Source organism: Fundulus heteroclitus, chromosome 12, assembly GCF_011125445.2.
Source record: "Fundulus heteroclitus isolate FHET01 chromosome 12, MU-UCD_Fhet_4.1, whole genome shotgun sequence".
Taxonomy (NCBI): Eukaryota; Metazoa; Chordata; class Actinopteri; order Cyprinodontiformes; family Fundulidae; genus Fundulus; species Fundulus heteroclitus.
In genome coordinates, this window is record NC_046372.1 from 7,771,100 (window position 1) to 7,795,802 (window position 24,703).

At 39.3% G+C, this 24,703-nt stretch overlaps 1 protein-coding gene across 2 annotated transcripts; it reads right to left on the bottom strand.

Moving 5' to 3' along the window:
- Positions 1 to 7: 7 nt before the first annotated feature.
- On the bottom strand, positions 8 to 22,579 carry cbwd (COBW domain containing). 2 transcript variants are annotated; one of them, XM_012870081.3, is made up of 16 exons: positions 22,469 to 22,579; positions 22,019 to 22,132; positions 20,030 to 20,116; positions 19,093 to 19,189; positions 17,393 to 17,484; positions 14,370 to 14,429; positions 11,968 to 12,005; positions 10,271 to 10,317; positions 8,514 to 8,600; positions 8,364 to 8,408; positions 7,788 to 7,844; positions 3,737 to 3,788; positions 2,101 to 2,169; positions 1,936 to 2,001; positions 1,698 to 1,824; positions 8 to 458 (listed from the first exon to the last, which is right to left on the bottom strand). In XM_012870081.3, exons 2-16 carry the CDS (start codon positions 22,116 to 22,118, stop codon positions 385 to 387), a joined length of 1,098 nt encoding a protein of 365 aa, XP_012725535.2. In that variant the 5' UTR covers positions 22,119 to 22,132; positions 22,469 to 22,579; the 3' UTR covers positions 8 to 384. The 2 variants fall into 2 exon arrangements, with proteins under 2 accessions (XP_012725535.2, XP_012725532.2); XM_012870078.3 differs by having other exon boundaries at positions 22,408 to 22,567.
- Positions 22,580 to 24,703: the final 2,124 nt, after the last annotated feature.

Below are 24,703 nucleotides of genomic sequence, written 5' to 3' on the forward strand. Positions count from 1 at the left end.
TAGAATACCAAGTTTAGAAGAAAACTTTATTTAAATTAATTCAAAAATACATAATTGATAAAAGACTGATATATGGATGTAAACCTAAAAAGGGTCTCAGAATTTTAAACACTAGCAGGTTCATTTAAAGCCACTTTTAAAAAGCACAATATGTTAACCACCCTCTTAAGGAGTCTAAGCATTTTTTATAGCTACAGTTTTCCATCATTTCAAACTCTAGTTTTTCTTAAAGCAGGTTGTGATAAATTATCACAGGTTAAAGAAGTTTTAAACAAGGGTTTCTTTACATGTCAACTTCCCATACGCTCACCCATAGAAATGAGTAAAACAAAAACAAAAAAGGTTTATGAAATCTGCCATAACCGTTTACAACACAAACATTAACTATTTTGTTTCTCCATTCATCAGAACAGTTGAAATGAAAATCTCCTGCAGAACGTCCTTGTCCAGGTTCTTTCCTGCAATTTAGAGTAAAGCCAAAAATGTAACACCGCAGAGTAAACACATAATCAGGTCAAAAAACATTGAATAGTGCCTTGCAAAAGTTGTCACACCCCTTCAAGTTGTTCACATTTTAGTACAATCACAGACTTCAATGTGTTTTGTGGAATTGGTGTTATTTAACACAAAACTGATTAACTGGGAATTGGAAGAAAAAAAACTATTCTGTTGTAGCCCTGGTTGTGTGTTTATTATCGGTGAACTTGAGCCCAAGTCTCAAATCTTTTGTGGCCACTAATTGGTTTCAATCGAGGTTTGGCCATGACGCTGGCAAATTACAAATGGGATATTTTGTGGATTCTATTATAATGGCCGGGTTTACTTTAATATCTATTTGGCTAGGCATTTTAAATTTCACATAGTATATTTTACAGTATATAACAGTACAGTTTATGTTCTGGTTTTTTTTTTCATTAATTATAATGCAACCTATTGTTATAGTCTTTTTAAAAGATTTTTTCTACTGATTTTACACATCTCTGTAGTTCTATGAATAGTATTTTCTTTCCATTAATATATCTGGAATGACAACAATAAGTAACAGTAAGATTTTTGGTTTTGCACAAATAACAGTTGCCTCACTGATAGATACTTCCACCTGAGATCCACTGCTCCTCCAGAGTCACCAAAGACTTCTTGGCTGCTTTTATGGTTAACTACTGAAGTTTGTGGTTGTGACAATAGAAAATGAGAAATCTTTAAAGGAGTTTGAATACTTTTGCAAGATTTTTTTTTTTTTACCTGCAAACCCAAATAAATTCAAGGGAATATGGTTTCTATTTACAAACAGCCTGAAGACACTCCTCGGTGTATAAAGTAATGCTAATATTAAAATGATCCTTTAGCACCTCTGAATGCAATTTTCTTTTAAAAGATGACAAATACTCGCATAATAAAACAAATAAAATGCATGATCCTGTATTAAAGCTAAACATGTCATTAATTTGACTAAAGATTTTACCCAAAAAGCTACTTTTTACTAACCCGACTCTCGCCAGATGGATTTTGTTCCGCCGAGCTCCTCACGGCTTTCTGCAGAACCAAATCCATCTGCCGAGAGTCACATGACCCTTTTCCCCAAATTTCACCCAAAAAGCTACTTTAAATGTAGTACCAACTTTGATCTCTTTGTGACCACAATCTCTAAAAATGGCATCAGGACAAATGCGAGCGTGAGTGTGTGTGAGCTCGGCTACCTATAAAGACCAGCCTGTTTGTATGTGGGTCTTCCTCCCAGAGCTCTGGAGTCTCATTAAGCTCGTATAGCTCGTGGACCCCCTGCAGCATCACTTGGTGGGCTTTACCTGCAAACGATACTATGCCCTGAAAAAACACACACGTCACCAGTAAAACATTAAGCGACTTCAAATGAATCACCTAAATGGTTGATAGATAATAAAAGCGCCTGGGTGGGACCGTTGTGCTCTGACGTACCTTCAGCCGAATGACACTCATGGGTTTCCCCGCTTTGTTACAGAACTTCTTTTCCCAAAGCAGATCCTGTAACGGTGGAAAATGGGTGTTCGCTTTTCAAACGTTATGGTACTAAAGCTAATTAGCAATGACAACAGGGACTAGAATAACAGGTTGTGTCTTTACTTGGATGAAGGCGTTTAGGGCATCCTCACAGAGTTCTCCAGTAACCTCAAACGTCACAGTCAAAATACTCTGAAGGTGAAAAAAATATATACATGTTACATGCACTTCTTACTTGTTAGAGAAATGATACAAAACTTCATAAAGTGGATATGCATCATTTAAAAAAAGTATTAACAGTAACCATGGCAGTAAAGCTGTAATATTTCCATTATGGAAATCAAAGCTCCAACTGGCCAAAGCAGCCAAAACTGTATTCGATGCAGTGTTTGTTGAAATGCAATAACCGCACCGCCGCTTTACAAAAGGTTCAGGATTCTTATTTACAGGCCTTGAGGAGGAGCGAAAACATTTATTTACAAAGACGTTTTCCCTTTACTGAGACTAATTGTGAGTGATGAACAAAAGAAGCATTTTTAACGCCCCGGCTGAGGACTTTGTCAATGAACGTGTCAAAACCCACAGCCCCATTTGGGCACCCGATCTTTCACACACACACACACACACACACACACACACACACACACACACACACACACACACACACACACACCCTCTTTTGATACTTCCTCACAACATTACCGGGACGCTTTGCAGAAATTTGGGGGAGGTTTGGGTTGAAGTGCTAAGGTCACACACTTCCTTGTCATTTAGTGTAACAACAGAAAAAAAAAACCCTTCATTCTCATTTGCATGAAAAGAGAAGCGTGATGGTGGTGGCGGCGGTGGTGGAGGTGTGGCCGTGTGTCAGGGGGGGTCTGAGGGACAGTGGAGCTTCATGCGGGAAAGGGAACCCGAGAGAAAACAGACAAACAATGGTGTTATTTGCCCACCCAAATAACCCCCGTCTGTCCTCATCCTGTGATAAAAGTTCATGGGTATAAAGGCCGACTAACTGCAGCGGAGCGTCATTTGTTGTGGTAATCCTCTGTGGAAAATAATTAAAGAGACGGCAGGCAACTAATCATGGGAAATAATGGCCGACAGCCTCAAGAAAACCTTTTGGGTGCCTTGCAAAAACATTCAACAACCGCTGAACTTTCCACATCCTTTCCACTACAAGATAAGTTTAATAGATTTCCTTATCTTATGTGATACATCAACACAAACAAATGTATATTAGTGGGGAAGAAGAAAGAAGACACACAAAAACCCACCTTCCTCACAGGGAAAAGCGGTGCAGACAGTATCTTAATGTAGGTTTAGGTATAAAAATGCAAAAAAAAAATGCAAAAAAAAAAAAAAAAACCCAAAACAAACATTTGATGCGTATGAATGCTTTTGCAAGGACCTCCTAAAACCGTGAAATTCTAGTCAGTTAAGACATAACTCAGCGAAGCTTTGGTGTACATGTTGTTTTTTCTTTTTTATCTTTGGCTCTTTTTGAAATGTAACACAGAAACATCAAAAGCCTCAAGTTGATCGCGACACAAAAAGTAGAGCAGGGCGGGAGGTTTCACTATGGTGTCACAGCCCTGGGGTAATGCAGCGCTCTGTTTGAGCCCCGAGGAGAGCACATCCCCCTTTTATCCTGCAGGAAACGATGTGCTAAAAGAAATTAGCAAAAAAAACAACAACAAAAAATATAGAAACTCCCTTAGAATTGCACAATGCAAACTCCAGACTGGTGCATACAAACCTTGTCCAGGTGTGGTTTGGCAGATTTCACAAGCTGCAGCTTCTCAGCGAGCCTTTTGGGATCAGAGAAATAAACACACATGATGAGTTGTTTTGAAGTTTTGATCATGATTTATTGCTCTTTCTCTGTCGGATTTCTACATTGTCCTTGAGTGCTCTCAAAGACGCTTTTAAATTAAACATATTATTACTATTACGTTCCCTCCTACAGTTTTATTTGAAGATTATCAACATGACCGTATTGTTAACTTGACTAGATGTACTAAAGCAAACTTCTGTAATAAATAACACAAGGGGTTATCTTGGTTTGAGCTTTAAAGATTAGATTATGCTTCAATTGTTGTTTGTACCTACAAAGATGCGTGCTTAATAAAATAAAAATACAAATACATATAAAAAATAAAGTTGGGGGGGATGGGAGTATGGTAATGTTTTAAATTCTTGCTAATAGAGTGTCTTTTGTAGTATGGTACGACTGATTTGGAGAAATTGATTTTTAAAATATGTTGAGTTTTAAGCAATATCTTTTAGACCAACGAGTCTCATTTAAAAAAAAAAAAGTTTGTTTGAGCAACAATGTTTAGGAGAAAACATGCTAAAATCTTTATAATAGAGCATATGAGTTAGTTTCCCAAAGCAATATAAAGGTTATGCTGTCAAATTACAGAGACCAGAGCAGGACAAAGAAAAAGGTGGATTTTTAAAGCATTTATTCAGAGTCTGCTAAATTAACTTATATAAGATCACAGCAGGTGCAGCGCAATGTGTTAAATATTGGTGATTTTAGCTTTTTCTGAATTATGTTTTTGAATTCTGTCTTTTCCTGTGTTTGTGGGAGTATCCATGACATTGCACTAAACGATGCATAATTTAAGTAATGAAGACTGAAGAAGTCAGAAGAGAGGCAGAATAGAGGAAACGCTTCAACAAAGAACCCATCCAGAGGACTTACTCAACCCTTTTGATTTTTCTACCTGGATTATTGCGATCCATCGGGACAACTTAAGTTGTCTTTTCTAACGTATTATCCTCATTGAGTTCAAAGACTAATCTGTGAATCTGTGAGTTATGCACAGATTACCCCATCATAATCATCTTTATTCACAGCCTTTTCTGTCTGGACCATCTTTTCCTGACGTGTCACTTCATCTTAATTTATGGACCCAAAGCATGATAACATAATATCAAAGCGGTCACTCTTCAGTACCTGGCGGTCTACAGTAAAAGCCTCTAAATGGTAATGCATGTCGCTCTGAACAGTAAAACACAAGCATTTCTGCTGGGGTGTGGGTTGGCAGCTACCTTGCAAGTGAGTTAAACGGGATAATCTCCCTTTATGCCTGTAAGCTGCTGCAGTCAGTTTCAGAGTCTGGATGTTAGCTATTAGGAACAGTTAACGTGTTTAAGGTCAGCGATCTTTTTAATTATTGGATGGCGCACGTGCGTGTCAATTATGCATAAAAGCCGAGCAGAGCGGCATTTGATGCAAACTGCAGTCACCTAACAGAATCGGATTTGTTTCTGAAGTCAGAACTTGAATCTGGGGATGTCATCACATCCAATTTGAGCACACAGTTTAAACTCTCTAGTCCTTTAATGACAGGCCAGAAGTACAAATGGGATTATTCCTGCAACTTTCACCACATTTTATGTGCGCGGCGGACATGTTGAAGTTTAACTTGCAGCTGCTCGGACCCTTTAAACTTTAAAAAGTCAAAAGTGTGACTTCTTTGTTCAACTTGGAATTCCTAACTTCCTTGAACAAGTCGAATGCATAAAAAAAAAGTTTAAAAAAAGGCTTTTGGCTTGATATTATTTTAGATGAAACATTTTTTAAAGAACATTTTGCCAGTCAGATCCATTCTAGGAGGTGGAACTTAGAAAATTCACAGGTCAGGTTTAGGAAAGAGAAAAATAATTATTCATCCAGCAGAGCGTTATGGTTAGGCTGCCATAATGACTCAAAGTAACAGATGATATTGACTGCGATAATCTGTCCGTATCATAACTTGTAGCAGATATTATATTCCTTAAATTTATCTTTTTTTTTTTTCTTCTTTTTAGCAGTCATGATCTATGTCCAGTGATCAGCGGACTCCATCAAAACAAACATGGCGTATAGGTTGCTTGTTAATTGTTGCCATTCGCATGTTTTGTGTTCATGAATTAGTTTTTCTTGTAAGGTTCTCAATGGGTATCTGGAATAGTTTTAGCCTCAATGAGCATTTTATAGTTAAATAAAAGCAAGAAAGGAACACAACAAATTGTTTTTTTCCCCCCTTTTCCCTTCTTTGCTTCAGAACAGAAGAACTTTTTCTCATTGTACTTAATCTCATAGCTGTGTCGATGCTTAATGACTACCCTAAATTGACTTGCGAACGCTTTAGAAATGGCAATTAAATCCTCTTGGATAGTGAGCAAGAGCTCCCAAGCAAACTATTGCCCCGGTTCCCTCTGACCTCACAAGGAGGCTAAATGTTGTGTCCAGCTGCTTGAGCCCTCCGTGCTGTTAGTACCACACAGGCGGAGCTGCAGGGGTTTGGGGGGGGGGAGGTGGGAAGCTTCAAACGGCCAGCATGGGGCTGAAAACGAGGAGGGGGGCCAGGACTCAAAAGGCAGGGGGAAAGGAGCTATCTGTCGGGACAAGGGGGGACTCACTAGGTGCCAGGGGACACACACAGCTTTAATCCTCTGCAGCTGGTCGAGAGACACTGACTCGGGCCACGCACGGGAGCTTTAACGCGGCGGCCGGTTCATTCACATGAAGGGATGAACACCGATTCTATTCATGAGAATGAGATTCAGCAGGGGGATACAACATGATGACCGTCCTGTGGTGCGGTGGGGGGGGGACGCTCAGTTAAAAAAAAAAAAAAAAAAGGAGTCCGTTAATTAGAGAGAAACACGGTCGCAGCATCAAAGGCTGCTGTGAATGAAACTCAGAGAAAGTAGAAACAGACGCTAACAATAGACTATGGACATTTCTACCCTGCCAGTTTTAGAAGAACAATACATTAGGAGGCCATTCACTGCTTAGTGTCAGGTGATCAAATATCGCGTCACACTGATTAACTTGTTGTTTCCTTTCTTTGAGAAAGCTAAAAAGTGCTTTTAGTACATTTAACAAAAGTACTTTGGATAAAGCAACGGGTATTTATAACGTTCACATTAGATCCCAAGTATGGGGCCACAGGTCCCGATCAAGGATTTGTAAAATAAATCAGTATAACAGCATCAAGTTTAATCGCAACCTTAACAAAAAGTATCGATGCTTTCCTTGTAGCCATCGCCAAGGGCTGCTTGGATTTAATAACTGGTTTCCCTGTTCGATTTCATGCAGCACGCATTTAAACCATGGATTTCTGCTTTAACTTTTTGCTCTCTCTCTTTTATCTTCATAGTAGGTACACCTGGTCTGGCGTTCTGTTAACTGTGACATCATCCAGAGAAGACGGCTCACCCGCAACTACCATCTAATGTAGAACAGATTACTGGATCAATGTGTGCTTCTGTGCTTTTTTGTTTCTCTTGTTGTGTCTCTGTTCTGTCTTCTGTAACCCCAGTCGGTCGAGGCAGATGACCGTTCATACTGAGCCCGGTTCTGCCGGAGGTTTTCCTTCCCGTTAATGGGGAGTTTTTCTTCCCACTGTCGCTTCATGCTTGCTCAGTATGAGGAATTGCTGCAAAGCCATGGACAATGCAGACGACTCTCCCTGTGGCTTTACACCTCTTCAGGAGTGAATGCTGCTTTTCGGGACTTTGATGCAATCAAGTGGTTTCCTTATATAGGAAAACTTTTGATATGATTGAACTTGACTTTGTAAAGTGCCTTGAGATGACAAGTTTCATGAATTGGCGCTATATAAATAAAATTGAATTGGACTTTTACTGTCCACACCAGAATAAGATCTTAGTGACAGAGCTGGTGAAGCTCAGAGCTGTGAGGACATTGTGATAGTGGAAAATAAAGACACTAGAGAAGAAAACACCCATTGATGGCTTTTCGATGCTTTATGTGTGCATAGAAATAATAAAAGACAAAATCAGCTCACTTTGCTCCATCCTGACAGTCGAATGAATGCAGGTCCAGCACCGCAGAGAGGTCCACCCTGCAAAGAGGATAACATTTTTCTCCCATTTGATTTAAACGCAAAGCATCCATCAAGAATAATTCTAGCTCTGCTCCAAAACTAACCCTAAAGTTAACAAGGTGAACTAACCAACGATAAATGCTTGCACAATGCTGTTTCAATTAACCCCTCGCTGCACGGCCTTTCATCTGCTCACCCAGACCTGAGCTCTGCAGGGGGGGGTCTGCTACACACATATTTGGATGTACACACGTTCAAAAAAAAAATCTAGCTACCCTGCCGGCCCTGGGGTCAGAGAGCAAAGACTTGTGGGTAACCAGACACCGACGTGGGGTGGGTGTTTACCCAGGACGGTGTAGTTTGTGTTTTCTCGTGTGTACGCCTCCTTGTCTGAACGGCTTCATCTTTGATACAAAGATCTGAGCAGGAGTTATGATAACACAGCGGGAAATCTGGGCCACAGAAAAAGCTACTTAACCTCATCTCAGAAGGTGACCCTTTATTTGTTTGGAGGGGGAAAAAAAAAAAGTTCCTTACCTTGATCTCTGGGTCTCCAGAATCTTAACGAGACCATTTATAGACCTGAGGTGAGAGAAGAAAAATTACGATCCTCCAAAATGACGGCTCCGCCTTACTTCTGGACCCACATCGCTGTGGGAGGATCGGTTGTATGAAGTTGTTGTCAACCTGACGGTGTCTCGGACTTGGTTCAGTTCCTCCTCCGCCACCAGATCTGTCTTATTGATGATGGTGAGATCAGCAAGAGCAACCTGTCTGAGAAGACATCAAATAAAAAAGAGTAAGTGAACGTGTCCCTTTAACCTGCAAAACTTTCAACAAACCTCCCTTTTAAAGTTCACAAACTTTCTTCTTTCTAGCTGTGATACTGGGGCCTGCATGGCAGCAGGATAAACCTGGGTCCTTGGCCCAGTAGAGTTCATAACAGTCCAAGGTTTTATTTTACTTTTCAACAACTATTCGGACTGTAGATACGTGTAAATTTAGGCTTTTGCTTAGAGCCATTTTTTTAATTATGAAGATCAACACATATTATACCTTTTTTGAAAGTCACATTCTCTAATTTCTCCCATTTTGAAGAGTGGTGAGTTCAGAGGAAAAGAAGAGAGTAAGGCAAGCCCAAGAAAAATACTGCAGGTTGAAAAACAAATTCTAAGAGGTTGTCTCTGATAAGTGATGGATTAGGAGGGGGCAGAAAGGTTTTGATCCGGACTGGGTGAACTCAAACGTTCTTATTGTTCTGTTTTTTTCCATATGATCAGAGAAGGTGCAGGGTATTAAACTCTTATAAAGAGTTCCTATGTTGGTGAATATGAATTATCTAAGACAGCGGCGCTCGAACTGGGATCCCCGGACCCCCGGGGGTCCGCAAACCGCAGGTTGGGCGTCCGTGAAATGCCTGTTGTCGGGCCTGAGGAGGCACTGCTAAGGATGCGTAAAAACATACATAATTCCTAATGTATTTAACAGTAGAAGAGGCTGTATAAAAATATTATCAGCATGATGAATCTAAAGGGGTCCTTAAAATTTTTTTTTACTGCTGCTAAGGGGTCCCTGGCCTAGATAAGTTTGAGAACCCCTGATATAAGGGATCATTCCCACATGAATCTAAACTTAGAGAAAAGAAAACTAGTCATCAAAGATTCACCTGGATGTTAATTCACTCTCTGCCATCATGTTGAACCAATACACTGCAAAAAGGGAACTAAAATTAAGTCATTTTTTTCTTGAATTGAGTATATTTGTCCTTGATTTGAGCAGGTAAATAAGATTATGTGCCAATGGAATGGGTATTTTTGCCCCTAAAATAAGATGATTAGATATAGTGCACATGAAATATGAGTTGTTCTTATTTTTAGTGCAAAAATCTTAAACCATTGGCAGCTCAATTAAACTTGCTTGCTCAGATCAAGGACAAATATACTCAATTCAAGAAAACTTTACTTTCTTCTAGTTCCTTTTTGCAGTGTAAAAAAAAAAAAAATACTATTATCATTATTTACATGCAAATAAACTTAGATGAACAACCATGGCAACAAGACATTTACTTCAATACTAAAAACAACAATTTTATTGCTATGAGGTTTTACATGTAGCTAAAGATTGCCATTAACACCCCCACCTCACCTCATTTTAGAGGTGAAAAGAAAGTCAAAGAATGCTAAATGTTGAGAGGCTAGCTTCTTCCATCGGTGTATTTGTTCAGCCGTAACAACACATCTGCTGGACAGATGGGCAAATGGCACTGGACCCGGTGTGGAGGACAATCACCGTGTGAGTTCTGCCTTTTGCCAAATATAATAATAAATAATAGTTTTTTTTTTTTGTTCCTTTAATTGTTTAAACAAAGAAAATGTTTGTATTGATACTATTTAGTGAACAATACCAACAAGTGGCAAAAAAGGCATCAACTTCGGCTGTCATACCTGGCTGCTTCGTTGACAAGTCCGTCTGCTTTTTCCTCTTTTAGTTGCTGTGAGAGAGAAAACCGTGAAGATGTTACAGGAAAAATTACAATATGTATTTTCCCTCATCACGGGAGATATCCCTGCCGTCTGAAAACCACACACAATCCTTGTCTAAACTCCTGTCTCGGCCTAATGTTTGCACTGGTTCCCTTTTCCAAACTGCTTCACAGGTACACACTGTAAAACCTGAACTTATTCCCACTCATTTGTCGCATCGCAGCGACAACGCCTGTGTAATTATGAAGTGGAACCACAAAGGGGAAGGTTTTTACAAACAGAAAAGTGTGTTACGTTTTCATACCCCTGATTTATTTTCCCCTTTTTCCTTTATTTAACCAGATGAAAAATTTTCCTCTGGTTAACAGTTAATAGTTAGCAGAACCACCTTTCGCTGCCGTTACAGCTGCAAGTCTACAGCGGTGTGTCTCTACCAGCTTTACACGTCTAGAAGATGAAATCTATGCCCGTTCTGCTTTGTAAAACAGCTCCTGCTCAGTTTAATGTGTACAGGGTTAATTCATTTTGCAAGGCACTGTGGTAACAGACTGGGTCGCTGTGATGGCCTCAGCCACACCAGGCTAAAACCAGCCCACACACTCACCTGATTAGTCCAGGCATTTTGTTTTGCTGTGGTAATTTAATGCATTGCTTTTATTTGAAATCCTAGTTTTGTGTTTAGTTAGCATTACTGTCTAATTGTGTTTCGCCTATTGTGTGTGAAGGGTTTGGTACCTTCAAGTCTCTTTGTTAGGCCACTTTTGTGTGTTGTGAGCACTTCTGGTTCTTCGTTAATTTAGCCTTTTTTTTTTTTAGTAGAATCATATTCAGCTGACCCTTTTTTTTAATTATCTTTTATGATTTTTGAGGAAACAATTTTTTTTTCTGTGTCGTAACATACGATCACCCACAGCTTTATTTACAAATTACATTAAAGGAAACTTAATTAAACAGCTGAGTGCTGCTTTTTTTTTTTACAAATCCTGTGATAAGAGAAAAACTATTTTTTACACGGTCTGAGAATCACAACCTGTAAATTTGGGGGTGGGGATTGGGGTGGTGGTGGTGGGTGGGGGGTATGTTTAGACTACTAGCTCAAAAAATAAATGAGATGGGAGGCAGGTGAGAGGATGCGACAGCCCAATAACAATGGTCACTCCTCTGATATCAATTACTCTGTCAACGTGAGTTTGATTCCCTCCTTCTCTCTGTCAGGATTTCCTTCATCTCGCTTCACAACAGTCCGAGGACAGAAGCGCTCAGATGCCATGAAATGTGTCACTTCACTGAGCATGACACCTCTAAATTAGAGCCCATTCTCCGGGTGTCACTTGTCTTGTTCCTTTTAAGTAGCACAAAGGAGGCAGGATGTGTTTGTTCACTGAAAGGAGGAGAGGGGGGGGGGGAATCTCAAAGGATATGCAGACAACTTTGGGCAAAAAGTCACAGCTCCTTTTTAACTGTACAAAAAGGTAAACATGACAAATATTCCCATGTCACCTGATTAAGCCTGAAATCAAATAGCAATTGTTCTTATTTCACTGTCAAATTCAAAGCTTTCCACAGAAAAAAATAATTTACAACTCTCAGATTAACAGCTTCCAGATGTTTGTTTTCTAATCCAGTGAAACCATTAAAGAAATATTTCCATCACTTACCTGCAGCCCATACTTGGCGTCAATGACAGTCACGATGCCTGCAGCGGGACAAGAAAAACAAAAAAGGGGAATTAACGCTTGAATCAACGCACCAAAACCTGAACACCTTCGTCTCTGAAGCGATGCCGCCTTTCGCCGCCTGACTGTGTTCCTCTGAGCCGTTTTGTCCAAACAGAACAATTTGGGAACGAGTCGATAGGAACAGAGCGCTCAGTGCGAGGAGCAAGAGATCATTCATTCAGACATGCACACATCCCCAAACAGGAGGTATATAAAATGAGAAAACATGACTCAACAGCCCTGCATTGTAAAAATCAATTTTTACGGGAAATAAATGCAATGTAATAAAAACTGAGCAAAGATTCTGGCTGAGGGATACCAGTGGATGTTGCTTGAGTTAAAGGTTTACTGTTCCCGTCAGAGGTTCACTTACAGTGAGCGTGAATCTCACTTTAATATGGGGGTTTTTTTGGTCGTTTATTTGAACGGTTCTCGTTTCTGGATAGCACGACATGCAACTTTAATGGAATGTAAATACAATAATCGTGGGCACAGGTTCAAATCTGTTGTGGATTTTCTCCCATACAGAATGGGCAAAGGGTGAAATATACGCAAAAATACTTGCATGTTCCTCAGCAGGTTCCACTTAAACCACATACGTTCTGTAGTCATGCTTCATGCAGACCTCTGGCTGGATAGTTGACCGCTCCTCTTGGCAGAAGGGGTAGAGATTCTTTAAATAGGTCATTTTCTTGGCAGATCGTCTGCATTTTTTTTTCAACAGGGTTGACGGGGTTTTTCATCAGCTTATTCCAGCAGCTGCTTCATCCATTCCAAGACCCGTTGTGACGTGTGTTTGGGATCATTGTCCAGCTGGAACACCCTATTGAGTCCAACTTTCAAACATCTGACTTAAACTATCACCACTCAGAAGAAAGAGTTTGTTTTCAGGAACATTGGCGCAAACTAAGCGGACGCTGACTGAAAAAGAACCACGTGCTCCATAGCACCATGAGGCTCAAACGAAATTGACAGCTGTCCAATGCCTTCTGGACAAAAGTATGTTTGGTCAGTGTGCAACAACACAACGATCAACTGGAGAAAACATCCCACACAACTTATTTATTAGGTCCTCTTTAGTTTTGTCAGGGATGTATTTGTCCCCTCTTTGTAGATATTTTATTTATATTTTATACAAACAAACTATGTTTCCCTATAGTTACAACCCAGTTAGCAGCTGAATTTGAAATAAAGTTACTAAATGTGGGACATTTCTGTTTATGGGTGGAGAAACAAAGAAGTAAAATTCTGCATGACCGAATAGCACCAATATAACAATTAGAATGTGAATGCGGCTTCTCTATTATGTTGATTTCTGTGTTTGTTTTTAGTAGGACAATGCTTCAAGGAAAATGACGTTTGATTCATTTCTACACTTTTTAAAATAACCGATTGTTTTTTTTTTTTTTTTAGATAATATACAATTTGGGTTTTAAACAGTCAGAAAGAAGTTTTTGTGTTTAAATTGACAAAGACGGGGCCCAGTAACAAGTGTGGGGATTGTGATTTCACAACCAGCATTAACCTACTGCCCAATTTATCCTCAATGTCTTTTGTCCAAGTCTATAGTAAATTACATTTGAGTTCAGTTTAAACCATGCAATGTCTTCTTTTTCCATGAAAATGTCCATATTTGGGTTGTGGCCGATCATCTTTGCATGTGGCTAATTGAGTTTGCTGACAATTAGCCACGGTGGCAGGTAATTTTTTAACCAGAGGAAGAATCATGAACTAGGCGGCTGGAACTTTTAAGGAAACGGGAAAACGATAACAAATGCTAATAAAAACTGCTTTTCAAATGGAAGAAACAGGCAGACGTTAAGGTTCTGCAGAGGCCTCCCCAGAACTAAGATGCCACACTGAAAATTTTGAGACAGTTCCTAGAAGCCCAGCCAGGAAAAGGGAATAACCAATTCTGCCAAGAAGAGCAAACAAACACGCAGTCAGGATTATGTCTAAAGCTTGCTGATGCCAACAAAAAGTGTTTATTTAGGCACAACATGCTAAGGATCATTTAACCAAATATTACTGTGAGTGTATCCATGTAGTTGAGCCTTTTTGTATCCCTTTGGTTATGTGTAGACCAAAGGAAAAATTTATTTCAATTTCTACCCTAAATTTGTACTTTCAAAATTAATTTCATTTGTAAAATAATTCCTCCCTGGAAAAGGAAAAGTTCAAATAAATATTTAAAGCTTGAAACTAAGTGGAATTCTCACCCAATAGGAATGAAGGTAAACTTAAAAATGAGGGCTTTGGAAAAAGAGAATCCTCGTTTCAAAGGGGTATATAAGGAAAAACAAGGAGGTAAAATAGAATAGCAGAGGTTTCAGAGCTCTTACCATCTAAATAGACGTCACTTCCAAGCTCTGCGTCGACCCAAAACATGGAGGCCACGGCTCCTGCAAAGAGGAGCTGCTATGTTAGGACAGATCTAATAAAACTGGTCAGATAGAGGTTTAACTGGGGCCAAAACAGAGATCCAATTCATACAATCACCAACTTGTGAGTCTTTTTTATGTTAAATTAGAATAAAAGTTGCAGATATTGTTTTCTATTTTTAAAAATCTATACAATTCTCATTCATCTATATAAAAAGACCAGCCTGCAGCTTTATTGTGTGAAAATATGTCTACTCAATACCCCAGAAAACACAGAGTAAAAAAAAAAGAATAATAAAGTTGAATGGAAATTCTACTAATATTAATTTTATAATAGTGTTTTACCAATTAAGAATTTAGAATTGAGAAATATTGCATTACAATTCATCAGAATTCCTCCTTGTGCTACTTTTGTCAGATAAAAGGCATTAAGAAATAATTTATACAGTTTAAAAAAAAAAGTCACAGTAGAAAGAGCAGAAACCAGACAGAAAATGTGATATTCATTTTACTTGATGTTTGTCTGTTTTTACTTGGAAATCGATCTACTTTGAGATTGTCGCATCAAAACTATTTTTGTTGGCTGAGCTCAGAAATAAAAAACAGATAAAAGCAATTTCAGAAGCCATCAATTGTTCAAGTCCTTCTGGTACATTTGGTTTGTTTCCATTTCGCACTTTTGTCAAACTGTCATGCGAGGATAAGTAAAAATTGTGAATATTTGATGGATGCATAATGAAAACACGGTTTTTGACTGGCATGTTTCACATAAAGCATCCAACCTCCCATTTCATAGAACAGAGGAGAATCCTCCCGGGACCCTTTGTGACTGACAGAGCTGCCGCAGCCAATGACAGGCCTGTCGGGGTCAATGACGAGCCAATGACGAGGGAGAGGAGCAAGGACAGCCCCAGTCTGAGTCTGCTCTGTTTGTTTTGACCCAGAGGTGGGGCGGCGAGTGTCCGCCTTTGACGTTACCTCCTGACACCTGTCACTTAGCGAAACGCCGCAGCGCTGGCCCTTTAATAGCCTGAAGCTGATTTCTAGATTGGCAGCAAAGAGATGAACGGACAGTTAGATGCTTTCCTGGCTTCCCCTTGGCGCTGCTGTCACAGCAACACAACATTGATCTTCAGCTCATCAGAAAATGTCCAACTTTTGATGTGAGATTAACAAAGCATCTGGGGGGGGGGGGGGGGGCTTTCAATTTGGACACAAACAAAGAAAAAAAGAATTAAGTGAATGCTGGATCTAAAATTTTGTTTAACTCTTGTACAACTTGCAATGTGTGAAAATGAAATGATCTTTCATTGCAATAATATCACAGGAGAACATTTAGAAACCACAGATCTAGCAAGGCAAATGTTATTGCTTTTGCAACTCTGATCGCTCGAAGGAGAATACTTTTAGAATGGAATGGACCAAAAAATGTTAAACATTATGGGGCCCTTTACTGGGTTATTTTGATAAACTTGTAACTCTCCCTTCTCACTAGTAAACAAGTCCCAATGTAAAGTGTTTCCACTTTGGGATAATAGTCCCCCCCCCTTTTTTTTTTTTTTTTAATATTCCTCCCAATTCATTTTTTTTCTCTCTTTGCCGGCACAGGGATAGTTGGGGTTGGATGGGGTTTATAAAATACGGTCAAAGGAATTGTAACAACTGCTAAACACTACAATCTGAGTGGCATTGTACATCTGTTTTAACAACAATAAACATATGATAAAAAAAAAAAAAGAGAAACCACTGAAAAGAAAAGCTGGGGCCCTTTTTTAGTTCGGAAAAATACCATGTTAAAAAAAAAAAGGTTTGTTTTTCTTTAAAACAAGCACACTCACAAAAAAAATCACAAATGTCTGCCCTACCGACCCCTTTAACATAAATGTTTTATTTACTTTTGGATTCAGAGAATCTAGGACATGTTTATGTTTTCATCAGGTATAAATAAACATGACGGGGAAAAAGACAAGACAACAAACCGTTCACCTGAACACAGATTGGTGTCACAGAGGCTACGTTCCCACTGCAGGGGTGGCCGTCCATACTAGTAAATGCAGCCGTCATCAGACTTCTGAACGGTTCAAGACCGCAAAAGTGTTGAAGTGTTCAACAAAGTTTTCTTAAAAAAAAATAAAAAAAACTCAAAGGAAAAAAAAAAAAAAAAAAAAAAAAAAAAAAACACAGGGATACCAGCCGGCATCTATCCTTAATATTAGAAAGCTGTTGAGCCAACAATATAAAGACCACATCATAGAGACAAAGGTAAGAATAAAGCAGCACAGCCATCAACAATGGACTTTTATGGAGCGCTAACTGCTGCTACTGCGTGTGGATGTGTAGAGAAACACAGGACAGTGATGTGAAAAACTGATAAAGTGCAACATGACCATTCTGACAGCGGACGCTTTGAAAAACATCTGATACGTATCCAAATTGGTACCACATATGGAAGTGGCACAAATCTGACTTTTTGGGCAGGGTGAAAAGGTCAGAATTGGACCACTCACACTGCCGTGAAAAAGACAGATATGCGTCGCATATGGGCAAAAAGATCGGATTGGGGTGGCATTTCCCTGCAGTGTGAATGTAGCCTTAGATCAGGAAAGAGTAATAAAGTGGTTATTATTGGCTATAAAATAAAGTTTAAACAGAAACAACTAGGCCAGAAGAGGAGCTCACTGCCAGAGAGCTTTAAAAGTACTACATTCATTCTTTAGCAATGTACTTTTTGTAATTTTGTCATTTTTGTCAAACAACAATAGTAAAAATATGGGTATTGTTTATAGGACAGAGTTTTTGTAGCAATCGTTCATCAGCAGAGATGAAAACCTCACAGACTATTTAAGTTCTTCTCTGGCTTTAATTGTGAAGAGAGAGAAAAAAAACAGCCCATTTAACTACAAAGTCTCAAACTGAGATCGGCCTATGTGGAAACACAAAGTAATAACAGAGGTCTTGTCTGAATTTAGCCTGAATTGTGATACCTGGGTCAGCTAGTCCCGTTGTTTCTAAAAGGATGTAGTCAAACTTTCCTTTCTTCTCCATCAGGTTTTCAATGGCTTTCAGCCCGTTGTCCCTAAAGAAAAAAAGAAAAGATCAAGGATCAGGCGTTAATTACGACCAGTCTTTATTTGAAAAATACTGAAGCGATCATTTTTTTTGGACTACAACAAGTAGATTTAGGCACAAAGTAAAAAAGAAAAAAAGAACTGCAATTTAAAATTTAACACCTGAAAGTTATGGGTATTTTCAGGCCAGTTTCATAGAGATTAACAGCTTTTGTATTTGTAGAGAGAGAGATGAAAAGTTTCCCAAAATTTCACACGGATTATTCAGCATGATTTTACACATGCATTGCACATGGATCTTTTGTTTCCTGGATGATAACAACAGTGAGGTGGAACAATACTGACTAGTTTCTTTAAACTCATTAGTAAAGTAAACTAACAATTGGAAAACGGACTGAATTTATATAGCGCTTTTCCAGTCGTACCACACAAAGTGCTTTACACTAGAGCCACATTAACCCAATCGCAATAACATGCATGTTCAGATTGGTCGGCAAATGCGACAGCAAGAAGCTGGAATCAAACCCACAACTTTCCGACTGAAAGACGACTTCTCTTCCCACTAAGCAACTGCTGCCCACAGTAGTCAATAAAGTTGGTGATGATATTCAAACAACTGTGCAAAGCTGTTTAAATTCAAAATTTAAAATCACATTTTCTAATGTTTCAGTGAGCAGATGAAAAAAAAAGAGAAATCTGCAAACGTTTTAGCAATCATTAAAACTGAACCAACCCAACTCTATTCAAAGTAAAACTTTATTTATATAGCACCTTTCAAGATAAAAATCCCAAAGAACTTCAGAAACAAAAATGTGAAAAAAAAACAGAAGACAAAATTAAACAGAAGCAGATTTTTAGCCAGCCTTTATAGAAAAACAATGAGTCTGCAGATCTCACAGTCTGAGGAAGGGAGTCCCAGAGTCTTGGAACAACAGAAGAGAGATCTCTGTCTTCTTTAGTTTTCATTTTTGTATGATGGACAATTAGCAGGTCTTGATCACAGGACCTCAGAGCCCTAATAGGGGTGTAGGGATGTAAGGGATCAGCGATGCAGACTGGTGTCCATGCAGAACCCTCCAAGTCAAAAGTACGGTGATGAAATGCACTCAATGAAAAACTGGGAGCCAATTAAGCTGCCTTAGCAATGGAGTCACGTGATTTTTTTTAAATAGTAGCCTTCTAATATATTCATAGGATCACTAGCACAGTTCATGTTAATTTACTTACCGGGCAGAGGAAATAATATCTGGACAATTAGATAGATTTAACATAAAGGATCAATACTGTAATAAAGTTTAATAATAAAAACATATTTTTGTTTTTAGAAAATTTAGTGACACTCTTAAGCCATGTCTCTGAATTACAATGGAGAGTTAGCAAAAGAAAAACAACTCTTGCATATTTCTCTGTCAGCAAAAAACTGCAGTATTTATTCACATCTAACGGCAAAAGACGGAGCATTTTAGAATCAAGCCCCCCGAGAACTGAGGAAGCTGAATTAAACAGTAGGTGTATAGGGATTTGCTCCTGTGCCAAGAGAAACCGTTCAAATATCAACAACTTCTTAGAGTTAAACATCTTTTATCTTCATCAGCATCCTGAGTTCCGACACATACTTGACAGAGCAGCAGAGGCAGCCGTTTCTCAGCTCCAGCCACTCCTCATACAGCTCCCCTGCCTGGCTCACTGCCAGCGACTTCTCAAGAGCGCTCCCTGCAGGAGGAGGAGGGAGGTGCAGGGACAAACAGAGCAAAAGCAGTCAGTTTTTATTATCTGCGTATTTCACAAATATGAAATCCTGACTGAGCGACAGGGCAAAGATTTGTTTCATAGACTTTTTTTTAAATGATGTGGCCAAAAAAAAACTGTCATGGAATTAAAGTATCATAGTATTAAAAAAATCCATTCCTGTCCAAAACTGACTAAATCTTTTCCAGATATTTCAAGACTCCAAGTCAACGCTTAAAACAAGAGAATAAGTTGTCAAATCCTGTCTGAGGTAAATAGAGGTAATACATTTGTAGCATTATTCACACTCAATACAAGCTTTTAAATGGTGTTCAGTTCTGTTACGGTCCGACGCTCTTCTTTTTTGGAAACAGAAGAGAACGTTTTGAACATTTTAGACCCCTCACACCCAGGACATGAGCACCTGCCTTTAGGAAAGTGCTGCAAATAAGAAGATTGTCATGAAAACTACTTTTGCCCTACTAGTAGTTCAGTTCATGCGGAATAAACTAGTTTATGTCACTAAATCTACGCATAATATACAATGAAGATTCTCATGTAAACTTCCTGCTCCTAAACACAGTTGTATATTTTATCTGGTAAGGAAGCATTGACACGCAAATCGTGTAAAATGCGATATTTCATTCGCCTGTTTTCATTAACCCCTTTTTAGTTTCTATTCATACCATGAAATCTTGCACTTATTTCTGAGCAAATCAACTGTCCATAGCATCACAAACACGACATGTGACGGAACCGCGCCGACCGAGCAGCCTGCACACGTTTTCATTTAGGCTTTACTTCTGTTTTCGGAGTCTTAATTACCTTCTCCAAATTCGTTGAGAATGACTGCAATCCGTTTGTTGTGTTGCTCCGTCAAGATATAATTCAGCAGCGTGGTCTTACCGGCACCTGTAAAGAAATGTTGAGATAATATTGGGAAACTGTGAAGCAGAAGGAAAAGCATACATCATTTCACAAATTCTCTTTCATGGCTACGACATGGCTGCCCACATAAACTGAAAGGCCTGGGGTTAGTGTGAATGGATTTTAATACTGAATTATTGCGTTATCGAATTACGTAAGCACACCGTGGGCATTGTGCAATCCAGAGTCAGAGTGCTTGTATGTGTACATGTACCTGGCAAATAAAGCTGATTCTGACAGGAGAATCTACTGGCAGGACAATTAATAGCTATGCAATCGACAAATAGAGGGGCAAGAAGAAACATAAAAAGTCCTGTTTGCAGTTTGCGAGATAGGTGACACAATAAACATGTGAAAGGAGGTGCTAGAATCATAGGAGAGCGAAACTGAACTTCCTGGCCTGTATGCCAAATGCTAAGTGCAGCAGCGAATTAACATTGCATATCACCCTGAATGACCCACCCTCACCATGAATCACGGTGGTGGCAAGATCATGCTGTGGGGATGCTTTACTTTAACATGGACATGGAGGCTGGTCATAATCGATAGAAAATAACAAAAAGAGGAATCTCGTTAAGACCAGCGATTCGGTTCTGTCTGTGCTTCTGAATCATGGTCTGTGGGTTGCACACTGCAACAGACAAACCAACTGAATTTAACTTCCGCACGACCAAAAGCCTACGTTTTCTGGGCTAAAATCCTGCAGTCTGTTGCTGTACTTCTAAAAGGCAAACAGACTGAATTTATATACCGTCTTTCTAGTCATACTGACCACTCAAGACACTTTACACTGTAGCCACATTCACCCAGTTGCACTCACTAACAACCTTCCAACAGCAAGACGACTTCTCCATCCACAGTCGCTCCTCAAATCACCACCACTGTGTCCTTTCTTTAATCCTTATTTCCTTATTTTTAATGTCTGACTCTAACAACAACACCCAAAACATTATTTTCCACCCTGATATCGCTGTAAGACCTATCTGACGCGACTCCGCCGTAGAAACAGATCGTTCAGTTAAGGACCCTATATTAAGGTTTTATACCCACCCACAATGTGACATGCGCAAGTCTTTAGCAAGCTGCAAAAGACTTGAGACTGAAGTGGAGGCTCACCATGCAAATGTGTATTTGCACACTTTAATCTCTCAGGGACCGTCTGTTTAGACATCCATGCAAGCTGCACAACTCTGCAACTAAATTTACTGCACAGTATTCCACTCTGCTGTCTGACTTTGACTCAAAATTGAGTCCATTAGCTGCTAAGGACTCCATTAGCTGCATGTGTAAGACCCTCAGAGAGTGTTGTTGTTGAGCACTGCAATCAATTGTTTGTTTAAAAAAAATAAAATAAGGAAAGATTATGCTTTGTTGTGTCTGCGTGTTATCTGTAATTATGTGCATTCTGAGCCGGTGTCTGCCTTACCAGAAATGTCATTTGGGCAACACATGATGACAGTAAAGCTTCTCGATTCTTAATCCAACAGGTAAACAACAGTAAACACACAGCCAGAGCTGCAATGGAATGGTTTAGATCAAAACATGTTCATGTGTTAGATCGTCCTAGTCAAAGTCCAGAGGTAAATCCAATTCAGAATCTGTGACAAAACTTTAAAACAGTGCTCCCAAATAATGCCTACAAATATACACCAGACTTTTTGTTCAGATTTGTATTTTTAAACAACCATGTCTCTTGTGTTGGCCCAATACATAAAACCCCAATAACCATTGACATCTGTGGCTGTACCCTGATAAAATGTGAACACGCTCAAGTTGTATGAGGCGCTGTGTTTATGATATAAAACAGTCTGAGTTAACAATCCTGCAGCTTTGTCTGAGCCTTTAATCCCCTTGTTGGCTCATTAGAGCTGTGAGCCCAGATCTCACCCAGGTAGCCGGTGATGATGGTGACGGGGATCTGCCGAGCTGGGGGACCAGGCTGGCTGTCGATTGGCACCAACTCTGGACAGTCATCTTCCTCTTCCATTATGTCACCCCTATCTGGTAACAATGCATGCAAAAGCTGGATTAGATCTGATAAAAACAGATTTTACACATGTTTATTCCATAAACAAAATAAAAAAGCTTGAACGTGTTAAAGATATTTATAACACTGATTCAATATTAAGCTGTTTCTGGCTTAATTCTAGACACTGTTGTTAACAAATACAAAACTAAACACGAAGATAAAACCCACTGCACTATTAGTTGAAATCTAATGTAATTTATAAACAATAATAACAATAAAACAACGTGTAGACAGTTTAGCCTCCTACCTGCTCAGTCACATCGACAACACGACAAGTTCTTAATTGACAAAAAGCCTGAAAAAGTCACCTCGGATTGACAACTTTGCTCCCACGAAGAGCTTTACAGCCCCTCGACTAGCAGTTATGACAGCGTGCCACGCTAAATACGGTCCGGCGAAATCCTCAGGCCGCAGCTGCTGAGGTTCCGTTTTTCTTCGTTACGGCCCACAATCACCAACTACTAAACGAATGAAGTTTTTCTTCACGTCAAGATGAAAATAAGCAGCAAATCCGAATTTAATTTGTAAAATTAAATGCACGAGTATTCCGGTTTCACCTCCCCCTTCTGATAGACCCAACGGACTTAATTAAAGTATGCAGTGACATACATCCTCCAGAAGATGGCGACAAAAACTGTTTTTATTATTTTACTGCATTTGATCTCATGATTCAGATATTCAATCACCATTGTTTATTTTAGGTAAGTTTAGTTTAGTTAAGTTAGGCTATCTATCTATCTATCTATCTATCTATCTATCTATCTATCTATCTATCTATCTATCTATCTATCTATCTATCTATCTATCTATCTATCTATCTATCTATCTATCTATCTATACTAACTTTGTTATTGAGAAAATCCAAAACATTAGAAGGCCAGTCTGTTCATCCATGTCAAGTTCAGTACCAAAGTTTACTCCAACTAGAACTGAAATAAACCACAAAAGCTTAGAAGAAATCATACACCAGCTACGTTCCTTCTCCTGCTACCTCAATTTTCTACCTACAGCTTACTTTAAGAAGGTTTTGCCTGTCATAGTGTCTGATTTGACTCATACAATAAACGCATCCCTTCTGTCAGGTTTTCCCCCAGTCCCTAAAAATAGCTGTTATTAAACCACTGTTGAAAAATAATTATGTGGACAAACTACAACTGCAGAACTACAGGCCCATCTCAAACCTCCCCTTTATCAGTAAGAGTATAGAAAAGCTGTTTTCCAACAATTAAACACCATCTTGACAATGACCAGCCGCTTTGACGTTTTCCAGTCAGGTTTCTGTGCTCACCACAGAACAGAGACCGCCCTTGTCAAGGTGTTTATTGACATCCATGTAAATGCAGACTGTGGAAAAACCACAGTGCTGGTACTATTGGATTTTAGTGCTGCATTTCATACTGCCAATCACTTCATTCTGTCAGAGTACCTGGAAAACTGGGTCAGCCTTTCTGGTGCAATACTCCACTGGTTTAAATCCTACTTAAAGGAAGGGGACTTTACATCAGAGATGACAAAAATCACAAGTTCCCCAAGGGTCCATTCTGGGTCCCCTCCTATTCAATATCTACATGCTCCATCTAGCTGAGATCATTAAAAATAACATCAGTTACCATAATTACACAGGCGACACACAGCTCTACATCACTATGCCACCAGGTGACTATGAACCCATTCAAGTGCTGAGTAAATGCTTAGAAGAAATCTATGCATGCTGAATACAAACAACACTGAAGTAATACTTTTTTGACGAATAGAGGATCAAGAGTTAGCACAAAATCAAGAGTTAGCACAAAGTTTCAGCTAGGAACCACTAATCTAGCCCGAAATCTGGGAGTAGTTATGGAATCAGACATGAACCTCCAAAAGCATCTAAAGACAGTTACAAGGATGGCTTTCTATCACCTGAAGAACATTTCTAGGATTAAAGGACTAGTGTCTCAGCAGGATCTGGAAAAACAAATCCATGTGTTTATCTTTAGTCAAATTGATTACTGCAACAGTGTTTTCACAGGTCTGTCTAAAAATGGATCAGACAGCTACAGCTGATCTAGAACGCTGCTGCCTAAGACTAAGAAAGTAAAGCACATCACCCCAGTTCTAAAGTCCTTAAACTGGCTCCCTGTATCTCAGAGAATAGACTTTAAAATACTCCTGTTAGTCTATAAATCCCTGATTTATTTCTCTGCATTTAACCCATCCCCATTGGGGAGCAGTGGGCTGCCACTGTAGGGTGCCCGCGGAGCAGTCAGGGGTTAAGGGTCTTGCTCAGGGACCCAGAGTGCATGCAGTTGGGATCAGTTGCATCCTTCTCAGAGCACAAGCACACTGCTCTAACCACTAGGCCAACACTCCCCCTATCTATCTATCTATCTATCTATCTATCTATCTATCTATCTATCTATCTATCTATCTATCTATCTATCTATCTATCTATCCAGAAAAGTCTCAACATGAGAAATAAATGACAGACAAGCAAACAAGAACGCTAAAAAATAACCCAAACATATGAGTATGACTACAGAAATGTAAAAAAATGTGAAGAA

Excerpts from the sequence above, each read along its gene's own strand:
- cbwd (XM_012870081.3), bottom strand. The coding sequence starts at position 22,118 with ATGGAAGAGGAAGATGACTGTCCAGAGTTGGTGCCAATCGACAGCCAG. Across the intron at positions 10,318-11,967 it reads ACGCCAAGTATGGGCTGCAG|CAACTAAAAGAGGAAAAAGC; the intron begins GTAAGTGATGGA and ends TCTCTCTCACAG. Across the intron at positions 2,170-3,736 it reads CCAAACCACACCTGGACAAG|AGTATTTTGACTGTGACGTT; the intron begins GTTTGTATGCAC and ends TTTCACCTTCAG.